The sequence below is a fragment of the Episyrphus balteatus genome, chromosome 1, assembly GCF_945859705.1.
Source record: "Episyrphus balteatus chromosome 1, idEpiBalt1.1, whole genome shotgun sequence".
NCBI classification, from domain to species: domain Eukaryota; kingdom Metazoa; phylum Arthropoda; class Insecta; order Diptera; family Syrphidae; genus Episyrphus; species Episyrphus balteatus.
In genome coordinates this window covers 110,571,755-110,586,808 of record NC_079134.1, presented here as the reverse complement: position 1 = coordinate 110,586,808, position 15,054 = coordinate 110,571,755, and the positions used below count along the sequence as shown (strand labels likewise).

The following is a 15,054-nucleotide window of genomic DNA, read 5'->3' as shown; positions in this document are numbered from 1 at the left end:
GAAAAAACCTCAATGAACGGCAAAAAGCTGTACTATTCTGTCTAGAACAGTCCAGCACAGCGTCAGTGAACAGAGCTAAAATTAAGAACAGAAAATCCTGTTCTAAACTGTTCCAGGCAGCGTCAATGAACAGCAAACTAGAACAGTTCAGAACAGAAAAACGTCCGGAACAGTTCAGAACATCGTCGTTGAACACACATACAGTAAGATGTAAGAGCATCGCAATTCGCAATTTTGCTTCTCTCTGCGATTGTAAGCGTTGAGTTACTTCAAATGTCACATTGACAGCAATAATAAGCGTACCAGCGACTTGCTGGACAAAACACAAAAGCCTGAAATGAAAATATATTTCTGTTGTGGGTTTGCAAATAAAATAATTTAAACATTTATAATTAAAAATAAACCATCTAAAATAGTTTTTTTCCTGCTGGGGAGATATGGTGAGTTTTGGCCTACTCGAGTTAAAACAAATTTATCCATCGTCTATTAATAGAAAACAACCATTGGAAGTTATTTTCTGAGGGCTATATTTTTTTTTTTTGTTAAATTTTTAATCAACTTTGCACTTTTTTCTTCAAGTAATGTTAAAGCTGGAAAATGTCTTTCTAATTAGGTTTTCAATATTTTATTCAAGGATCGTGTGACTAAACCACAAAAGAAAATGTTAATCTCTTTGCTACGCGAAACAAAATATATGGAAGGTAAAAAGGAGAAGGAATGGTATTGGGAGAAAATTCAGGCAGCACTAAATACTATTGGTCCAAAGAAGACTATTATTCAATGGAAAAAGGTGAAATTTAAAATTGCTATTAATATTTCTTTTAATTTATTTAATGCCAACAACAATTTATATACTGTATTCATCTTATTTTCAACACTATTAGCCGTGTTTTATTTATGTACTCAATATTTTACTGAGTTAACAACTTATGCTGTAAACAAAAACAAACAAAAGAACATTGTTGAGGGTTAAAAAATGTATTGGTTTCGAAAAAAAATTTCTCTGTAAACCAACAAATAAAAAAATTTGTTTATCCTTAGCAATCATTATTAATTGTTGTTAGGTATTTACCGTGCAAAATGGTACTGAGTTACCAACAAAATAAAAACACTGCTATTGTTAAAATATTTATTGAAGGGGCGGGCGAGGGGACAAGCTATATTCGGAAAATGTTCGATAATGAATGAATAAATTTAATTGAGGCTTAAAAATAACAATTGATATACCTACTTGAATATTAGCCGTTTTTTATTGGCTCAAAAACAACCAAAAATTCGGTCTGCAGTCGAATCTTTTCCTTAAAAGAATTCCAATAAAAAAGAAAGCGCTAATTTTCTGAAGACTCGACCTTTTTTAAATCTCTTCTTTGAGATGCATTTACACCGGTATTCGCACACAACTTCAATTAAGGCAAATGCAAAAGAAAACTCGTAAAAAAAGCAACCAGACGGTCGATTCCGTTCTGCGTTATTTTTAAATTTAAAAAAAAAAAAATCACGGCTTCACAATAAATTCGGTTCGTGATGTGTGATAAAATGAAAACAAATAATGTATAAATCTTTTCACATGATAAGTTATTTATCACAACCGAATATTCATGTGAAGAGGTTTTTATTTTATGAATATTTTGAAAATGAAACATACAAAAAACGTACAGAAATGCAATTGAATTTCGTCTGTACGAAAATGACCAATGTTTAAAACTTTAAAAAATAAACTCTTTCACCATGATTTGGATGCATTTAATTTTTTTGAATTTAATTTTTTATTTATTATAGGTACATTATATGTTATATCCCAACACCCGTTGCATTTATTTTTAATAATTTATTGCGATTTCATTAAACAATAATAAATACAAAAAAATCTCAAATACACCCGGATTTACCGAACTTCGAAATCAATTTAAAGTACCTATATGTTTTCAAAACAACATGCTTATGAAAATCAGTTCAAAATTTGCTAAGAAAAAAAAATGTTGCGATTTCAACGCAGATATAGAAATTTGAATGTTAAGGCACCGAACAAAAATGTTATTTTGACACGTAGTACGATAACTTGGGCGCCAGGATTTGATAATGTTTTTTTTTTGGAGAGGAGTTCAATGCAATCATTTTTTAGTATGGGAAAAGGGTCTACCTCCCCCTTTAGGAGAGAGGGGCCAATTTTCTAATAAAATTACTGAAATAAAAAATATAATTATTAAAAAAACAACGGCAACACTTACAGTAACAAGTTATACCATTTCCGAAAGGCAGAATTTAATTCTAATTATTAAATCAATATTTTTCAAACAAATTGTTTTTGAAATAATCGATTTCCAAGTTAAAAACAGGCGAAAAAATTTTTAAAAAACTCATTGATACTATTTTTGTTCAGACTGTGAGTTTTAATAAAAAAATTGACTCATGCAGAAAAAATTGAAAAATAAAAAAAATAATTAAGTAATGATTTATTAATAATAATTAAATACAAAAAAAAATAATTTGAAAAAAGAAAAATCTGATAAAATTATTTTTCAGTTTTCTCAAAAACTAGAAGCATAGAAACATATAGTTTTCACTGTTCTATAAGGAATCAATTGAGGCAGTTTTCTGCAAGTCAATTTTTTTTTATTAAAATTCAGTAATAATAGTAGTTAATGAGTTTTTTTTAAATTTTTTTGTTCGCCTATTTTTAACTTTGAAATCGATTATTTCAAAAACAATTACCTAGTTGAAAAATATTGATTTAAAAATTAGAATTAAATGAATAATGCTGCCTTTTGGAAATGGTATCACTTATAACTGTAATTGTTCGTCATAACATTTTCTATCGATTTGGTGCACATTCTTTTTGTTTAAACAAATAAAAAATAAATAATATTAAGTTGACATCGTTTTTTTTGTTTAGCAAACTCTTGCCTTATTATTTTGCAAACGGTACAAGCATTGGCTAACAAAATAAAATACTATTGTACTCCTTTAAATTATCTACAATTTAAAAAAATTAGCTCTGTCTCTACGACCAACGGAGGCCGATTTATTATAATTTTAAGAAAGCATTAATCCATAAGAAAATTAAAAAATTCCCTTGTTTATAAAACAGTCTTGGCCAAAAGTATTAGGCACCCAAAAAAAATGCTCTTTTGATTACTGGAAGCGCGGATTTGTTTCATCTTCCATCTTTTTTGGCTGAAATTAGTCGTAATGCCTTAAATATATACAACTTTAACAATTAATCCATTAGTTCTCATATTGTTTGAATGTGGTTTTGGGCCGATTTCACTGTTTTTTTTCACTAATTTTTAAATAAGTCGGGAAGAATGAAACTCCAAGTTTTAATTTTTCCTCCACTGTATTAAGGAAATGATGCTTCTTCTATAGGACTATAGTTGTTTTCAATATTTCAGCCCAAGAAATCTGTGCAAAGATTTACAAATACTTTTAAATTGTTTAAATAACACTGATTTTAAAAGGTCTACAAATATGTAACTAAAGCAAATTGTACAAAACTTTAATTATTAACAGTTAGAAGGCTTCAGTATAATGCTATAATCATGGTCTCATTCACCTGGACACAAGAAGTTGCATTAATTTTCTTCGAGATATAGTCAGAGTGTTTTGAAAAAAAAATACTCGTGTTCAAATCCTTCTACCTCTTTTTTGCAACAATATATTCCAAAGATTTTTGGTGCTGAAGAAGAAGCATCATTTCCTTAATACAGTGGAGGAAAGAGACTTGGGGTTTCATTCTTCCCGACTTATTTAAAAATTAGTGAAAAAAAAAACAGTGAAATCGGCCGAAACCACATTCAAACAATATGAGAACTAATGGATTAATTGTTGAAGTTGTATATATTTAAGACACCCACGTCCATTACGACTAATTTCAGCCAAAAAAAAAATGGAAGATGAAACAAATCCGCGCTTCCAGTAATCAAAAAAGTATTTTTTTGGGGTGCCTAATACTTTTGGCCAAGACTCTATATAGGTTAGAACATGTTGCGGCGTGTTGCGCTATTTCAAAACACTTATGTTTAAAAAAAAAAAAAACGAAAAAAGTGCAAATTTTTTAAGTGTGTACTTCAACCCCTTCGTATGAAAAAATAGAGTTGCATATACAATTAATTTTTTTTTAGAATACAATTAATACCTCGATTTTCAATATCCATATTAGTCTAAGAGCCGGGAGCAGATTTTTTGCGTGAGAGGTAACCGATTCATATTAATATTAGAATAAGTCCCACTCATGGTGATGGCGAAAACGAACGCCTGCCAGCATGTGTCTGCGCCTTTGCTGAGAAAAAGTGCATCAAAAGCACATTTTTTCTGAAAATTGATTTAGTTAGGGTAACCACCTAGAAATAATTGGATCCTGACGCCCTCGTCGCCCTGATTGCAAAAACACCCATGGCAGACGTTTTAACCGGTTCGTCTGTCGGGTGACAGACGAACCCAAAAACACGATTAAATTTAAATGAAGATTTTTGTGAACAAAAAAAATTTTTCAAACATTTTGCTTAAATTTCATACATTTACTAATGCCCAAAGATTGTCTAGGAGGCAATTAAAGGAAAACAACTATATGAGAGTAAAGGACAATCTTCAATCGTTTAGATAATAAATGCAATATCTCACAAATTGACTTCAAACACAAAAAAAAATATTTTGAAAACAACCTACAATATTTGCATACACGTTTTTAAAAAGCCAGAATCTCATTTCTATCTGTACAATTTAAATCCACTAAACTAAATCAAGTTGATCAGTTGAATCCCGAATATCCAAAATATCGAGTTGAGGACCATTCTTTCAAAAACTCTTGTTTTTACAAATTTGTCCCTAGACCTGTTATCACTATTTTCTTCAAGGAAATGAGCCATTTTTGTCTTGTCACACACACAATTAAAAAAAAAAAAAAAAATTACTCTCATTATGTTCCATCACTCCGGAAAAAGGAGTAAAAATTTAGAGTACTCTTAAATAGAGCGAAAGAAAACGGCATAAGTTTAAATTCGAGCGAACTATGTTCGTAAAATCTTGGAACTAAATTTTGACCCACTTCGACTTATCGTATCGAACTGAAACTTGGTACTCCGGATGATAACACAATTTTTTGGTGGTGTTTTAGACCATGGGGAGGGCTATTGGGGGGGCCGAAACACCCTAAATCTAATTCAGCCTACTTCCAATCATCGTATCGAAATAAAAATTTGTGCAACAGATGACTTCACAATATTTTAGTGGTCCGGACACTGGGGGTTTTAACACTGAATCAATTTTAGCAGAAGACTAAAAAGTAAAAAATAAAATATATAGTTTAAAAAACTAAAAATACGCTTTTATCACGCCCTAATAATTGAATTGACATATTGAAAATGGTTAGATCGAAAAGCGTAGAGCGCATTTTTGTTGCTTGTAATTTTATAAAGTTTGATCAAAGATCATATAACTAGTAAAGATGTCTCACGTAGAACAAACTTCTGTGCTTGAAATTTTCTACCATCAGATTTTACCCATAGGTCCAAAACATGTATCCAAGAATTAAATTGTTGAGAAACATTTTAAAATTTTTCGATGACTGCGTAGAAAAGAGAGGGTTGATTTTTATAGATGAATTTATTTAATGGGAGGAAGCGAGATAGTAGTTAAATGTTGATACGAATAAGGAAAAGAAAAAAAAAATACATTTGTCTATGCGAGAATGTACCTATGAAATAATTTTTTTTTTTGTTAAATTATTCAGGAAACTGATATTAACACATGATTCAAAATAATAATTTAAATAAGAATAATTTTAGATATATATATGACAAGAGTGTATGAGCAAAATTGTCTGAAAATGAATTTCAACCCTCAAATTGTCAATAGGTCCAAATCATAATAAAGCAGAAATCCTTCGCAACATTAAAAAAAAGTTCTTATAATGAGTGGGAAAGAGAGAGTTATTTTTAACACATTTCTTAAATGCGAAGGACCGAGATGTACATAAGTTGAATAGAAACAAAAATGAAAACAAAAAGGATCGTTTTGTCGTGTGGGTATATATTTTTTTTCACAACTGGATTGCTTCGCACAAGCAGGGCGAAGACGAGATGGCTAGTATTAAAGATTGATGAAAAAAAGAAGAAAAACAACTTTTGCAAGTGACTGGTGTGCTGGTGGGTAGGTATACGTGTAAGCAGAAGAAGGTTGATAAGTTTTTTTTTTTTTTGATTTTAAATTTTTTTTTCGATAGTAGTTAGATATTTAGGTATTTTTTTAAGTGGAGGGTGGTTTTCTATTTCCATATTTTTGTTTCCTTTTTGATTAATCGCAAGGCACAGGCGCATTGCTTTTAGGTGTAGGTACACACGTAATATGTAGGTAGGTAGGTCTTTTTTTTCCTTTGCGACAGCAATCGTCCTTGAAAAATGTAGTTCATTTTATTTTGGTTGGAAAAAGAAATTCAAACAAGTGGTAGGTAGGTAGTAGACCAGTGCCAATAATTTTTTAAAATAAAAAAATTATAAGCAGCATATGGGTGGTTGGAAAATTTAGGATAAATTGTATATGAAAGGGGAAACATTAATTGCCCACAAAAAAATTGGGGGGAAAGGGGTGGGTGGGCGAAAAAGTGGGGTGGGTTTCAAAAATCATGGTTTTTTACGATTTCTGTCTAAAGTAGACCTCCTATCGAAAAAAGTCAAATACAAAAGTTGTAGATAGTATAAATGTCTACAACTTTTTCTCAAACCATTTTTTTATATAACCTCATATAACCTCAAAAATATTGAAAAAAAATGCAAAAATACGATTTTTTTTATTTTTATCTTTTACAAAAATAGTTGGAAACTTCGTTAAAAATTATTTATTATTATTTTTCTATATATTTAAAATGTTTTTTGAGCAAAATGTTCATTTTTGGATTTTTGACGAATTAAATTCGAAAAAATAGCCTATTTTTCAATCAAAAAAGTTACCGAAAAAATTTTGCAATTTTGAAAAGTTCGGAATGCAATTAGTTATATTAAAACCTGTTTTTTAAGATTGTGTGGAAAAACTATACTTTTGTTTTAATAAATATTGAGAAAAATTGAAAAAAAAAAAACAAAAAAACGATTTTTAAGATTGATTTTTCCGTAAATGACAGTAATATTGAGGAGAAATAATTTTCCATAAAAATCAAATTATACTTTTCTAATGGCCTTTGATCTTCTTAATTTGAATCTAGCAATAGAATAGCTCTAACGTGCAAAGTTTTTGAGATATTGAATTTTGAACGTCGAAAACACTATTTTTGTGATGTTTTGGCATGGTAATATCTCAAAAACGTGATGTGGTATATTTTTTTTGATTTCGGATTCGAGTTCAGCGCACAAAAAACCATTAGAAAAATATACTTTTGATCTCTATAAAAAAAATTTTGACTAGTGAAACCGAACAAGGCAGTCGATTTTTTCTGTCCTGTTCGTTCACTAGTCAAAAAAATTATAGAGATCAAAGTATATTTTTCTAATGGTTTTTTGTGCGCTGAACTCGAATCCGAAATCAAAAAAAATATACCACATCACGTTTTTGAGATATTACCATGCCAAAACATCACAAAAATAGTGTTTTCGACGTTCAAAATTCAATATCTCAAAAACTTTGCACGTTAGAGCTATTCTATTGCTAGATTCAAATTAAGAAGATCAAAGGCCATTAGAAAAGTATAATTTGATTTTTATGGAAAATTATTTCTCCTCAATATTACTGTCATTTACGGAAAAATCAATCTTAAAAATCGTTTTTTTTGTTTTTTTTTTTTCAATTTTTCTCAATATTTATTAAAACAAAAGTATAGTTTTTCCACACAATCTTAAAAAACAGGTTTTAATATAACTAATTGCATTCCGAACTTTTCAAAATTGCAAAATTTTTTCGGTAACTTTTTTGATTGAAAAATAGGCTATTTTTTCGAATTTAATTCGTCAAAAATCCAAAAATGAACATTTTGCTCAAAAAACATTTTAAATATATAGAAAAATAATAATAAATAATTTTTAACGAAGTTTCCAACTATTTTTGTAAAAGATAAAAATAAAAAAAATCGTATTTTTGCATTTTTTTTCAATATTTTTGAGGTTATATGAGGTTATATAAAAAAATGGTTTGAGAAAAAGTTGTAGACATTTATACTATCTACAACTTTTGTATTTGACTTTTTTCGATAGGAGGTCTACTTTAGACAGAAATCGTAAAAAACCATGATTTTTGAAACCCACCCCACTTTTTCGCCCACCCACCCCTTTCCCCCCAATTTTTTTGTGGGCAATTAATGTTTCCCCTTTCATATACAATTTATCCTAAATTTTCCAACCACCCATATGCTGCTTATAATTTTTTTATTTTCAAAAATTATTGGCACTGGTCTACTACCTACCTACCACTTGTTTGAATTTCTTTTTCCAACCAAAATAAAATGAACTACATTTTTCAAGGACGATTGCTGTCGCAAAGGAAAAAAAAGACCTACCTACCTACATATTACGTGTGTACCTACACCTAAAAGCAATGCGCCTGTGCCTTGCGATTAATCAAAAAGGAAACAAAAATATGGAAATAGAAAACCACCCTCCACTTAAAAAAATACCTAAATATCTAACTACTATCGAAAAAAAATTTTAAATCAAAAAAAAAAAAAACTTATCAACCTTCTTCTGCTTACACGTATACCTACCCACCAGCACACCAGTCACTTGCAAAAGTTGTTTTTCTTCTTTTTTTCATCAATCTTTAATACTAGCCATCTCGTCTTCGCCCTGCTTGTGCGAAGCAATCCAGTTGTGAAAAAAAATATATACCCACACGACAAAACGATCCTTTTTGTTTTCATTTTTGTTTCTATTCAACTTATGTACATCTCGGTCCTTCGCATTTAAGAAATGTGTTAAAAATAACTCTCTCTTTCCCACTCATTATAAGAACTTTTTTTTAATGTTGCGAAGGATTTCTGCTTTATTATGATTTGGACCTATTGACAATTTGAGGGTTGAAATTCATTTTCAGACAATTTTGCTCATACACTCTTGTCATATATATATCTAAAATTATTCTTATTTAAATTATTATTTTGAATCATGTGTTAATATCAGTTTCCTGAATAATTTAACAAAAAAAAAAATTATTTCATAGGTACATTCTCGCATAGACAAATGTATTTTTTTTTTCTTTTCCTTATTCGTATCAACATTTAACTACTATCTCGCTTCCTCCCATTAAATAAATTCATCTATAAAAATCAACCCTCTCTTTTCTACGCAGTCATCGAAAAATTTTAAAATGTTTCTCAACAATTTAATTCTTGGATACATGTTTTGGACCTATGGGTAAAATCTGATGGTAGAAAATTTCAAGCACAGAAGTTTGTTCTACGTGAGACATCTTTACTAGTTATATGATCTTTGGTTTGATCAAAGTGCTCGACCGATTATTTTATGGTTTTTAGTGTGTGATAAAAGCATATTATGTTTTTGTATCAATTGTTTTCTTATGAAGATTCTAATATGGTGCTATATGTATGTGTTTTATTCAAATCAATATTTTTTGGGGGGAAACACATCACAACCAATTAAGGCTCAAAAAAGTAAATTTTCCAAGATCACAAAAAGAATTCCGAAACTAAAATAATTTTTTGCGTAGAAAAAAATCAAACAAAAAAAATAAATGTTTATCATTTATTTTTGTATTTATTTTAAATTTTTCAATAAAACATATGAAAAAAAATGCAATTGATTTTCTATTCAAATTCGTTTAAAAAGAACAAAACAAAAAAACGAATCGCGGTAGGTAGGTCCAAAAATATTCAAATATAAAAACATTTAATAATCTCGAAAAAAGGTCGAAAATCTAAGACTATTTTTCATTTTTCTTTAGTGTTTTTTTTACGTATTAAAGATCATCATTTGTTGTTGAAATTGTTATACAGGGTGTCCCAAAAGTCAACGTCGAAATGAAAACAGTAGATAATGTAGGTGTAGGTGGTGACAGTTATCAGAAAAATAATTTAAAAAATCGTAGTCAAACCTATATTTTTTGAGTTATGGACATTCGAAATAAAATCGAAAAAATAGTCACTGTAACGGTTTTTTATGTGCTGTGACAACAAATCTTAAGTTTTCTCAATTTTTTCTTTTGCTATAGCTTCGATTTTTAAAAATTATTTTTCTGATAACTGTCACCACCTACCCTATCTACCGTTTTCGTTTCGACGTTGACTTTTGGGACACCCTGTATATAAACGACGTAGAAAAATACTGGAATAATAATTTGTTTCAGTTTAGTGCAGTAAAATATTAATTGATGAAAATGGAAAAAATCCGTAATGTTTTTAGCAGCAGAATGTATCAAATGTATCATGTATCAAAGATATAAATTTATGCACCGTTTTTTTGTGGCTTACTTTCTCAATGTCCCAAAATATAGATTTAGATTCCAATAAGTCAGGAAATTAATTAAAATAGAACAAAAGTAGTAGTTTTTATGTTAAGAAAAATATTTAAACCAAGCTAGAGAAAGAATTTTACATACAGTAGCGATAAATATGCGTCTAAAAACGCATATTTAGGTAGACTTTTGGCCAAATAATTGTTTTGGAGTAAAATATTCCACAAATTGACTCTGTTTAATGAAAATAAAATAGTTTCAATATGCCAAATTTCGTTCTTGTTCAAAACTCTTTAAACCTCTTTTGTTTGCATTTTTTTTGTTCGTACTGTATATGCATTAGTGTATTGATAACATTGATTTTACTTTCATTACAGTGTTGGCGGGACATGCGCTTGACTACGCGGAAAAAACTTGCCGAAATGAAACGTTGCCAAATAGCTGGTGGTTCCCCACCTCCAGGAATAGAGCTTAATCAAGAAGATAATGATATAATTGATATTGTAGGCTCAGAATATTTTTATGAAGAAATGAGCGGAGAGCTTAAACCCGAAAATTTTATGACAGGATTCGAATATGTGCCAGAACAATTTTGTGATGCTATTCTATCTGCTGCTGCTGTAAGCAGTAGTCAGAACGCTAAAGATGCCGGTCATCCTACACAAGATGTACATGATACTGATGGAGGAGAGCCTAGTGTAACATCTAATCAAGAACACCAGCATGCCGGAAACTTTTCTGGATCTACTGTTAATGTTCATAGTGCTGAGACAAATGGTACTGCTAGCCATCATCCAACATTTTCAGGTATCTCAGCAGCATCTGTTGCTTGTGGACATCAACATTTACATCATCGCCGAAGGGAGGCAGCTGTCGCAGCTGCCGCAGCGGCAATACATAGAGAATCTGCTTTTGAAGAAAAGCTTTTGCAGTTGATGCAAGATGCGTTTCCTAAAAAAGACAGAAAGCGTAAAAAACGCGATCCTGATAAGCTTTTTCTACTTTCACTTTATGAAGAAATGAAAAAGGTCCCTGAAGAAGCTCGATTAGACGTAAAAGCAGAGCTTATTCAAGTGCTTAAAAGATACCAAAATAAAGGTACACAAAAATTAATTGCCGATAAGTCGATATCAAAGCAGTTACAGTCAAGTGACAAAATTACAAGACAAGATTCTCAACAAATGCACCCACAGCAACAGCATCCACATAGTATGTACCAGTTGCAAAAAAAATATGATAAAACCGTAGAGAAGTCCGATCAGCAACAAACAAATGCTTCGACGCAACAAGTTGAATCTTCACAAAGGCAACAACATTCTCAACCAACACGTGATACGAACGATCCGCAAAGGATTCATACACAACAACAAATTTCTCATAGTTTGTTTCAAATGCAAAAAAAGTATGCAGAAGAAAATGATAAGGCCCATCAGCAGCAACAACAGCAGCAACAACAAAGCGATCAGCAACGTAAGCAACTTCTAGAAACACAATCTCATACCCATCAACAATCGCAGCAACCTCCACCGCCACCACCACCGCCAAACAACGAGCAACACTTACATCATCCACAAATGCCGCATGGGATTTTATTTCCTTTAGGACAAATCCGTAATGAACACCCTCATCAGCAACAGTCCCAATCGCATCCCCATCAACAACACCATCAACATCACCCAGGACCATTGTTTGCAACTACCCCTCCCTCGGCGATGAATGGAGATCGAACTTTGACGTATGAAAACGTGGGATAGGCGCTTTTTTTTTATATATATATGATATAAAACTGTAATCTCTTTCTGTTGTCTCTTCATAGGCATTGAATGTTGTTTTCAGGGCTTTGTTCCGTTTTCATTTTATTAAGTAAGAATAATATTAGATAAGCTTATTTTTTAACTGCTTTACGAGATAATGCAATATTAGCTAAGTACTATGTTGAAATTAAATTTGTTCGTATTTTATAATATTCGTTTATTTGAGAGTAATTGTACTGAACTTGGTATAGACACCTGATAAATGGCTTTCCACGATACCTATAGCTAAGCTGACAGCCTTGAAATACCATTAATTTTCTTTCGTTTTGGCAAACATAAAATATTCTATGGACCACCAAGATATATCTAAAAGCGGATGATCAAGCAAGTAAAACCGAAAATAAATGCCCAGTAGGAACCACCGAAGAGTTCCCAATCTGTGGTGTTCCAGAAATGAGTTTTGAGTCAATTGCTCTTTATTATAGTCACGACAGTTACGACTATAGGAATAACCTTTCAAAATGCGATAAACAGTAGTCCAAATTCCATTTTGGTCTCAATTCTTGCGAGTTGTGGTGTTCTAAAAACTATCGAGTTGGTTTAGCTTTATTTTTTTTTTGACGTTTTCATTTGTTTCGAATTTGTTGGCCGAATTTGAAATGGCAGAAATAAAATTGTAACTAATTTCAAAAATATATTTGTAAAACCTATTTTTGGTTTGTTATTTTGGAGGAGTTTACTACTCACATGCCTTCTATATTTTATTAAGGAATACCCCGATATCACAAGAAGTTTTATATAAACCAATAATAGGAATTTTAATGTAGATGAGTTGCGGAATAAAACGCTAGAAAAGTCAACACCTTAAAACATACTTATCGAGTGTTGGCGCAGTGTTAAAGGCAACACAAAAAAATATTGTAGAGAAATAAACAATCATGAACAATTTTTGTTCATATCTGTTTAGCACAGACAAATTAGTAAATCACATCGTATTTCTTGCGGGACATAATTTTTGTCATGGAATGTGCTCGGATGTATGTCCTTATCCAGTCTTGGAAAAGAGGTTGGTTTCGTTTTTATTTAATAGCTCCTTTTTTGTTCATTTATGACCTCAGGAATCCATGGTTTTCATTTGGGGGCGGTAACTGTGGGACACCCTGTATATTTTCGAAATCCAAAAATGTGTTTTTTGAAAATTTTGTACTTTACACCCACGCTAAATCCGAGATTTAAGAAATTCATAAGGAAAAAAAAAAACGTTAAATGGCAGTTACCTTACCGTCAATAACGGTACAAAAAATATTTTTTTTTTCATAAGTTGGCTGTTATGTGTAATACTACACAATCAAAATCGTTTGAGTCATTTTGCAAAAAAAAACAATACTTTTCTATTTCCGTTATATGACATGTACCGTTAGTTTTGGTCCTAAAAAAACAATTTTAGTTATTCTTCTAGGGAATCTCTCAAAACTGTTTACTACCAAGTTTGAAGAACATCGCTCCAGTAGCTAACGCTGTAGCTCGAGGTATATACAGACAGACAGGATTGCCGGGCCAATTTGTTTAGCATTCTCCTTGTCATGTCGGAAAGTTATCTCGAGTTCGATTTTTCTTACGAATCCTAAATTTGCCCTATAGTAGCTACATATGTATATCCCAAGTAAAAAAAATAACAAATAATTGGTAACCAATTTAAAAAAAAGTGTGATTCGGGTCAAATAATTATGTATATATCTTAACCCTTAACCCTTTCGAACCCAAGCTATGAAAATCAATATTAAAAAATGTTTTTTCAGTACTATCGTATCAAAAACATCACAACTAAGAAATATGAAGAACAAAAAGTTATTTTCCAATATAATAAATAGCAAAAATAATGTGTTACTCTCATGTTACATGTAAGTAACATGCATGGTATAAAAAGAGAAGGTATGATCATTAGAAAAAACTCAGTATCGAGAACTGTCAAAACTTATGGCTACTTAAGGTTTTGACAGCCCAGCCCATTGAAATTGTTTTTGTAAACAAATTTGTCTTGGAAATTGTTGTTGCTTTTGACTTTGCCAAATGCCAAACGTCAAAACCTTACTACCCCATTTTGTAAGATGGCGGCTCTAATGATCATACCTTGTCTTTTTATACCATGAGTAACATGTACTGCCCATGACCACCAAAATAAATTGCACGACTGGGGTCGCACGTACTTGCTCTTATGCTTAAAGTACCTACAATGTTAAAGCTTTTTATTCAAGAAATTTAAAATTTGATATTTTGAAGAAATTTCATAAGTAGTATAAAAAAATTAAATCTGTTTTTAAAATTAATTAAACTCCGTTTTAAATTATCTTAAAAAAAAAACAAATATGCCATTTTATTTCTTGTATAAAAAGGTATTTTTAGAAAAAAAATTTCGAAAATTGTAGGAGCCGTTTTTTAAAAAAATAATTTTTTATTTATAAAAATTTTTTAACATTTTTCAAAAAAAAAAGTTGGTATGCCATCTTGAAGAAATAATTGATTTACACATAAAAACTAAATTTCAAAATTTTTCATTGATCCGTTTTCAAAAAATTGATTTTTCAAAAAAAAATTTTGAAATATTTTTTAAAAATCCAAATATGCGTTTTTTGAAAATTTTCTAAAATTTTAATATTATCTTTACTTACACACTTTTGTATAAAAATTTTCATTTAAATCGGGTTAATTTTGTACGAGATATTCAGAAACGAAAAAAACCGTTCTATGACAGGTACCGTTAATAACGGTACAAAAAATATTTTTTTTATTTAAAAAGTTGGCTCTTATGTGTAGTACTAAACACAAAAATTTTAATCAAAATCGTTAGAGCCGTTTTTGAAAAAAATTTACTTTTCTATTTCCGTTATATGGCAGGTACCGTTAGTTTTGG

The 15,054-nt window shown here is 30.5% G+C and overlaps 1 protein-coding gene across 2 annotated transcripts; it reads left to right on the top strand.

Annotated features, from left to right (window-relative positions):
* Positions 1 to 271: 271 nt before the first annotated feature.
* On the top strand, positions 272 to 12,355 carry LOC129905509 (uncharacterized). Of its 2 annotated transcripts, none has more exons than XM_055980978.1 (3): positions 272 to 440; positions 614 to 790; positions 10,767 to 12,355. In XM_055980978.1, the coding sequence occupies exons 1-3, from the start codon at positions 438 to 440 to the stop codon at positions 12,141 to 12,143; spliced, it is 1,557 nt and encodes a 518-aa protein (XP_055836953.1). In that variant the 5' UTR covers positions 272 to 437; the 3' UTR covers positions 12,144 to 12,355. The 2 variants fall into 2 exon arrangements, with proteins under 2 accessions (XP_055836953.1, XP_055836954.1); XM_055980979.1 differs by having other exon boundaries at positions 273 to 440; positions 635 to 790.
* The last annotated feature ends 2,699 nt before the right edge of the window (positions 12,356 to 15,054 follow it).

Bases quoted from the DNA above. Each gene is read 5' to 3' on its own strand.
- LOC129905509 (XM_055980978.1), top strand. The intron at 791-10,766 runs GTGAAATTTAAA...CTTTCATTACAG, and splicing joins CTATTATTCAATGGAAAAAG to TGTTGGCGGGACATGCGCTT.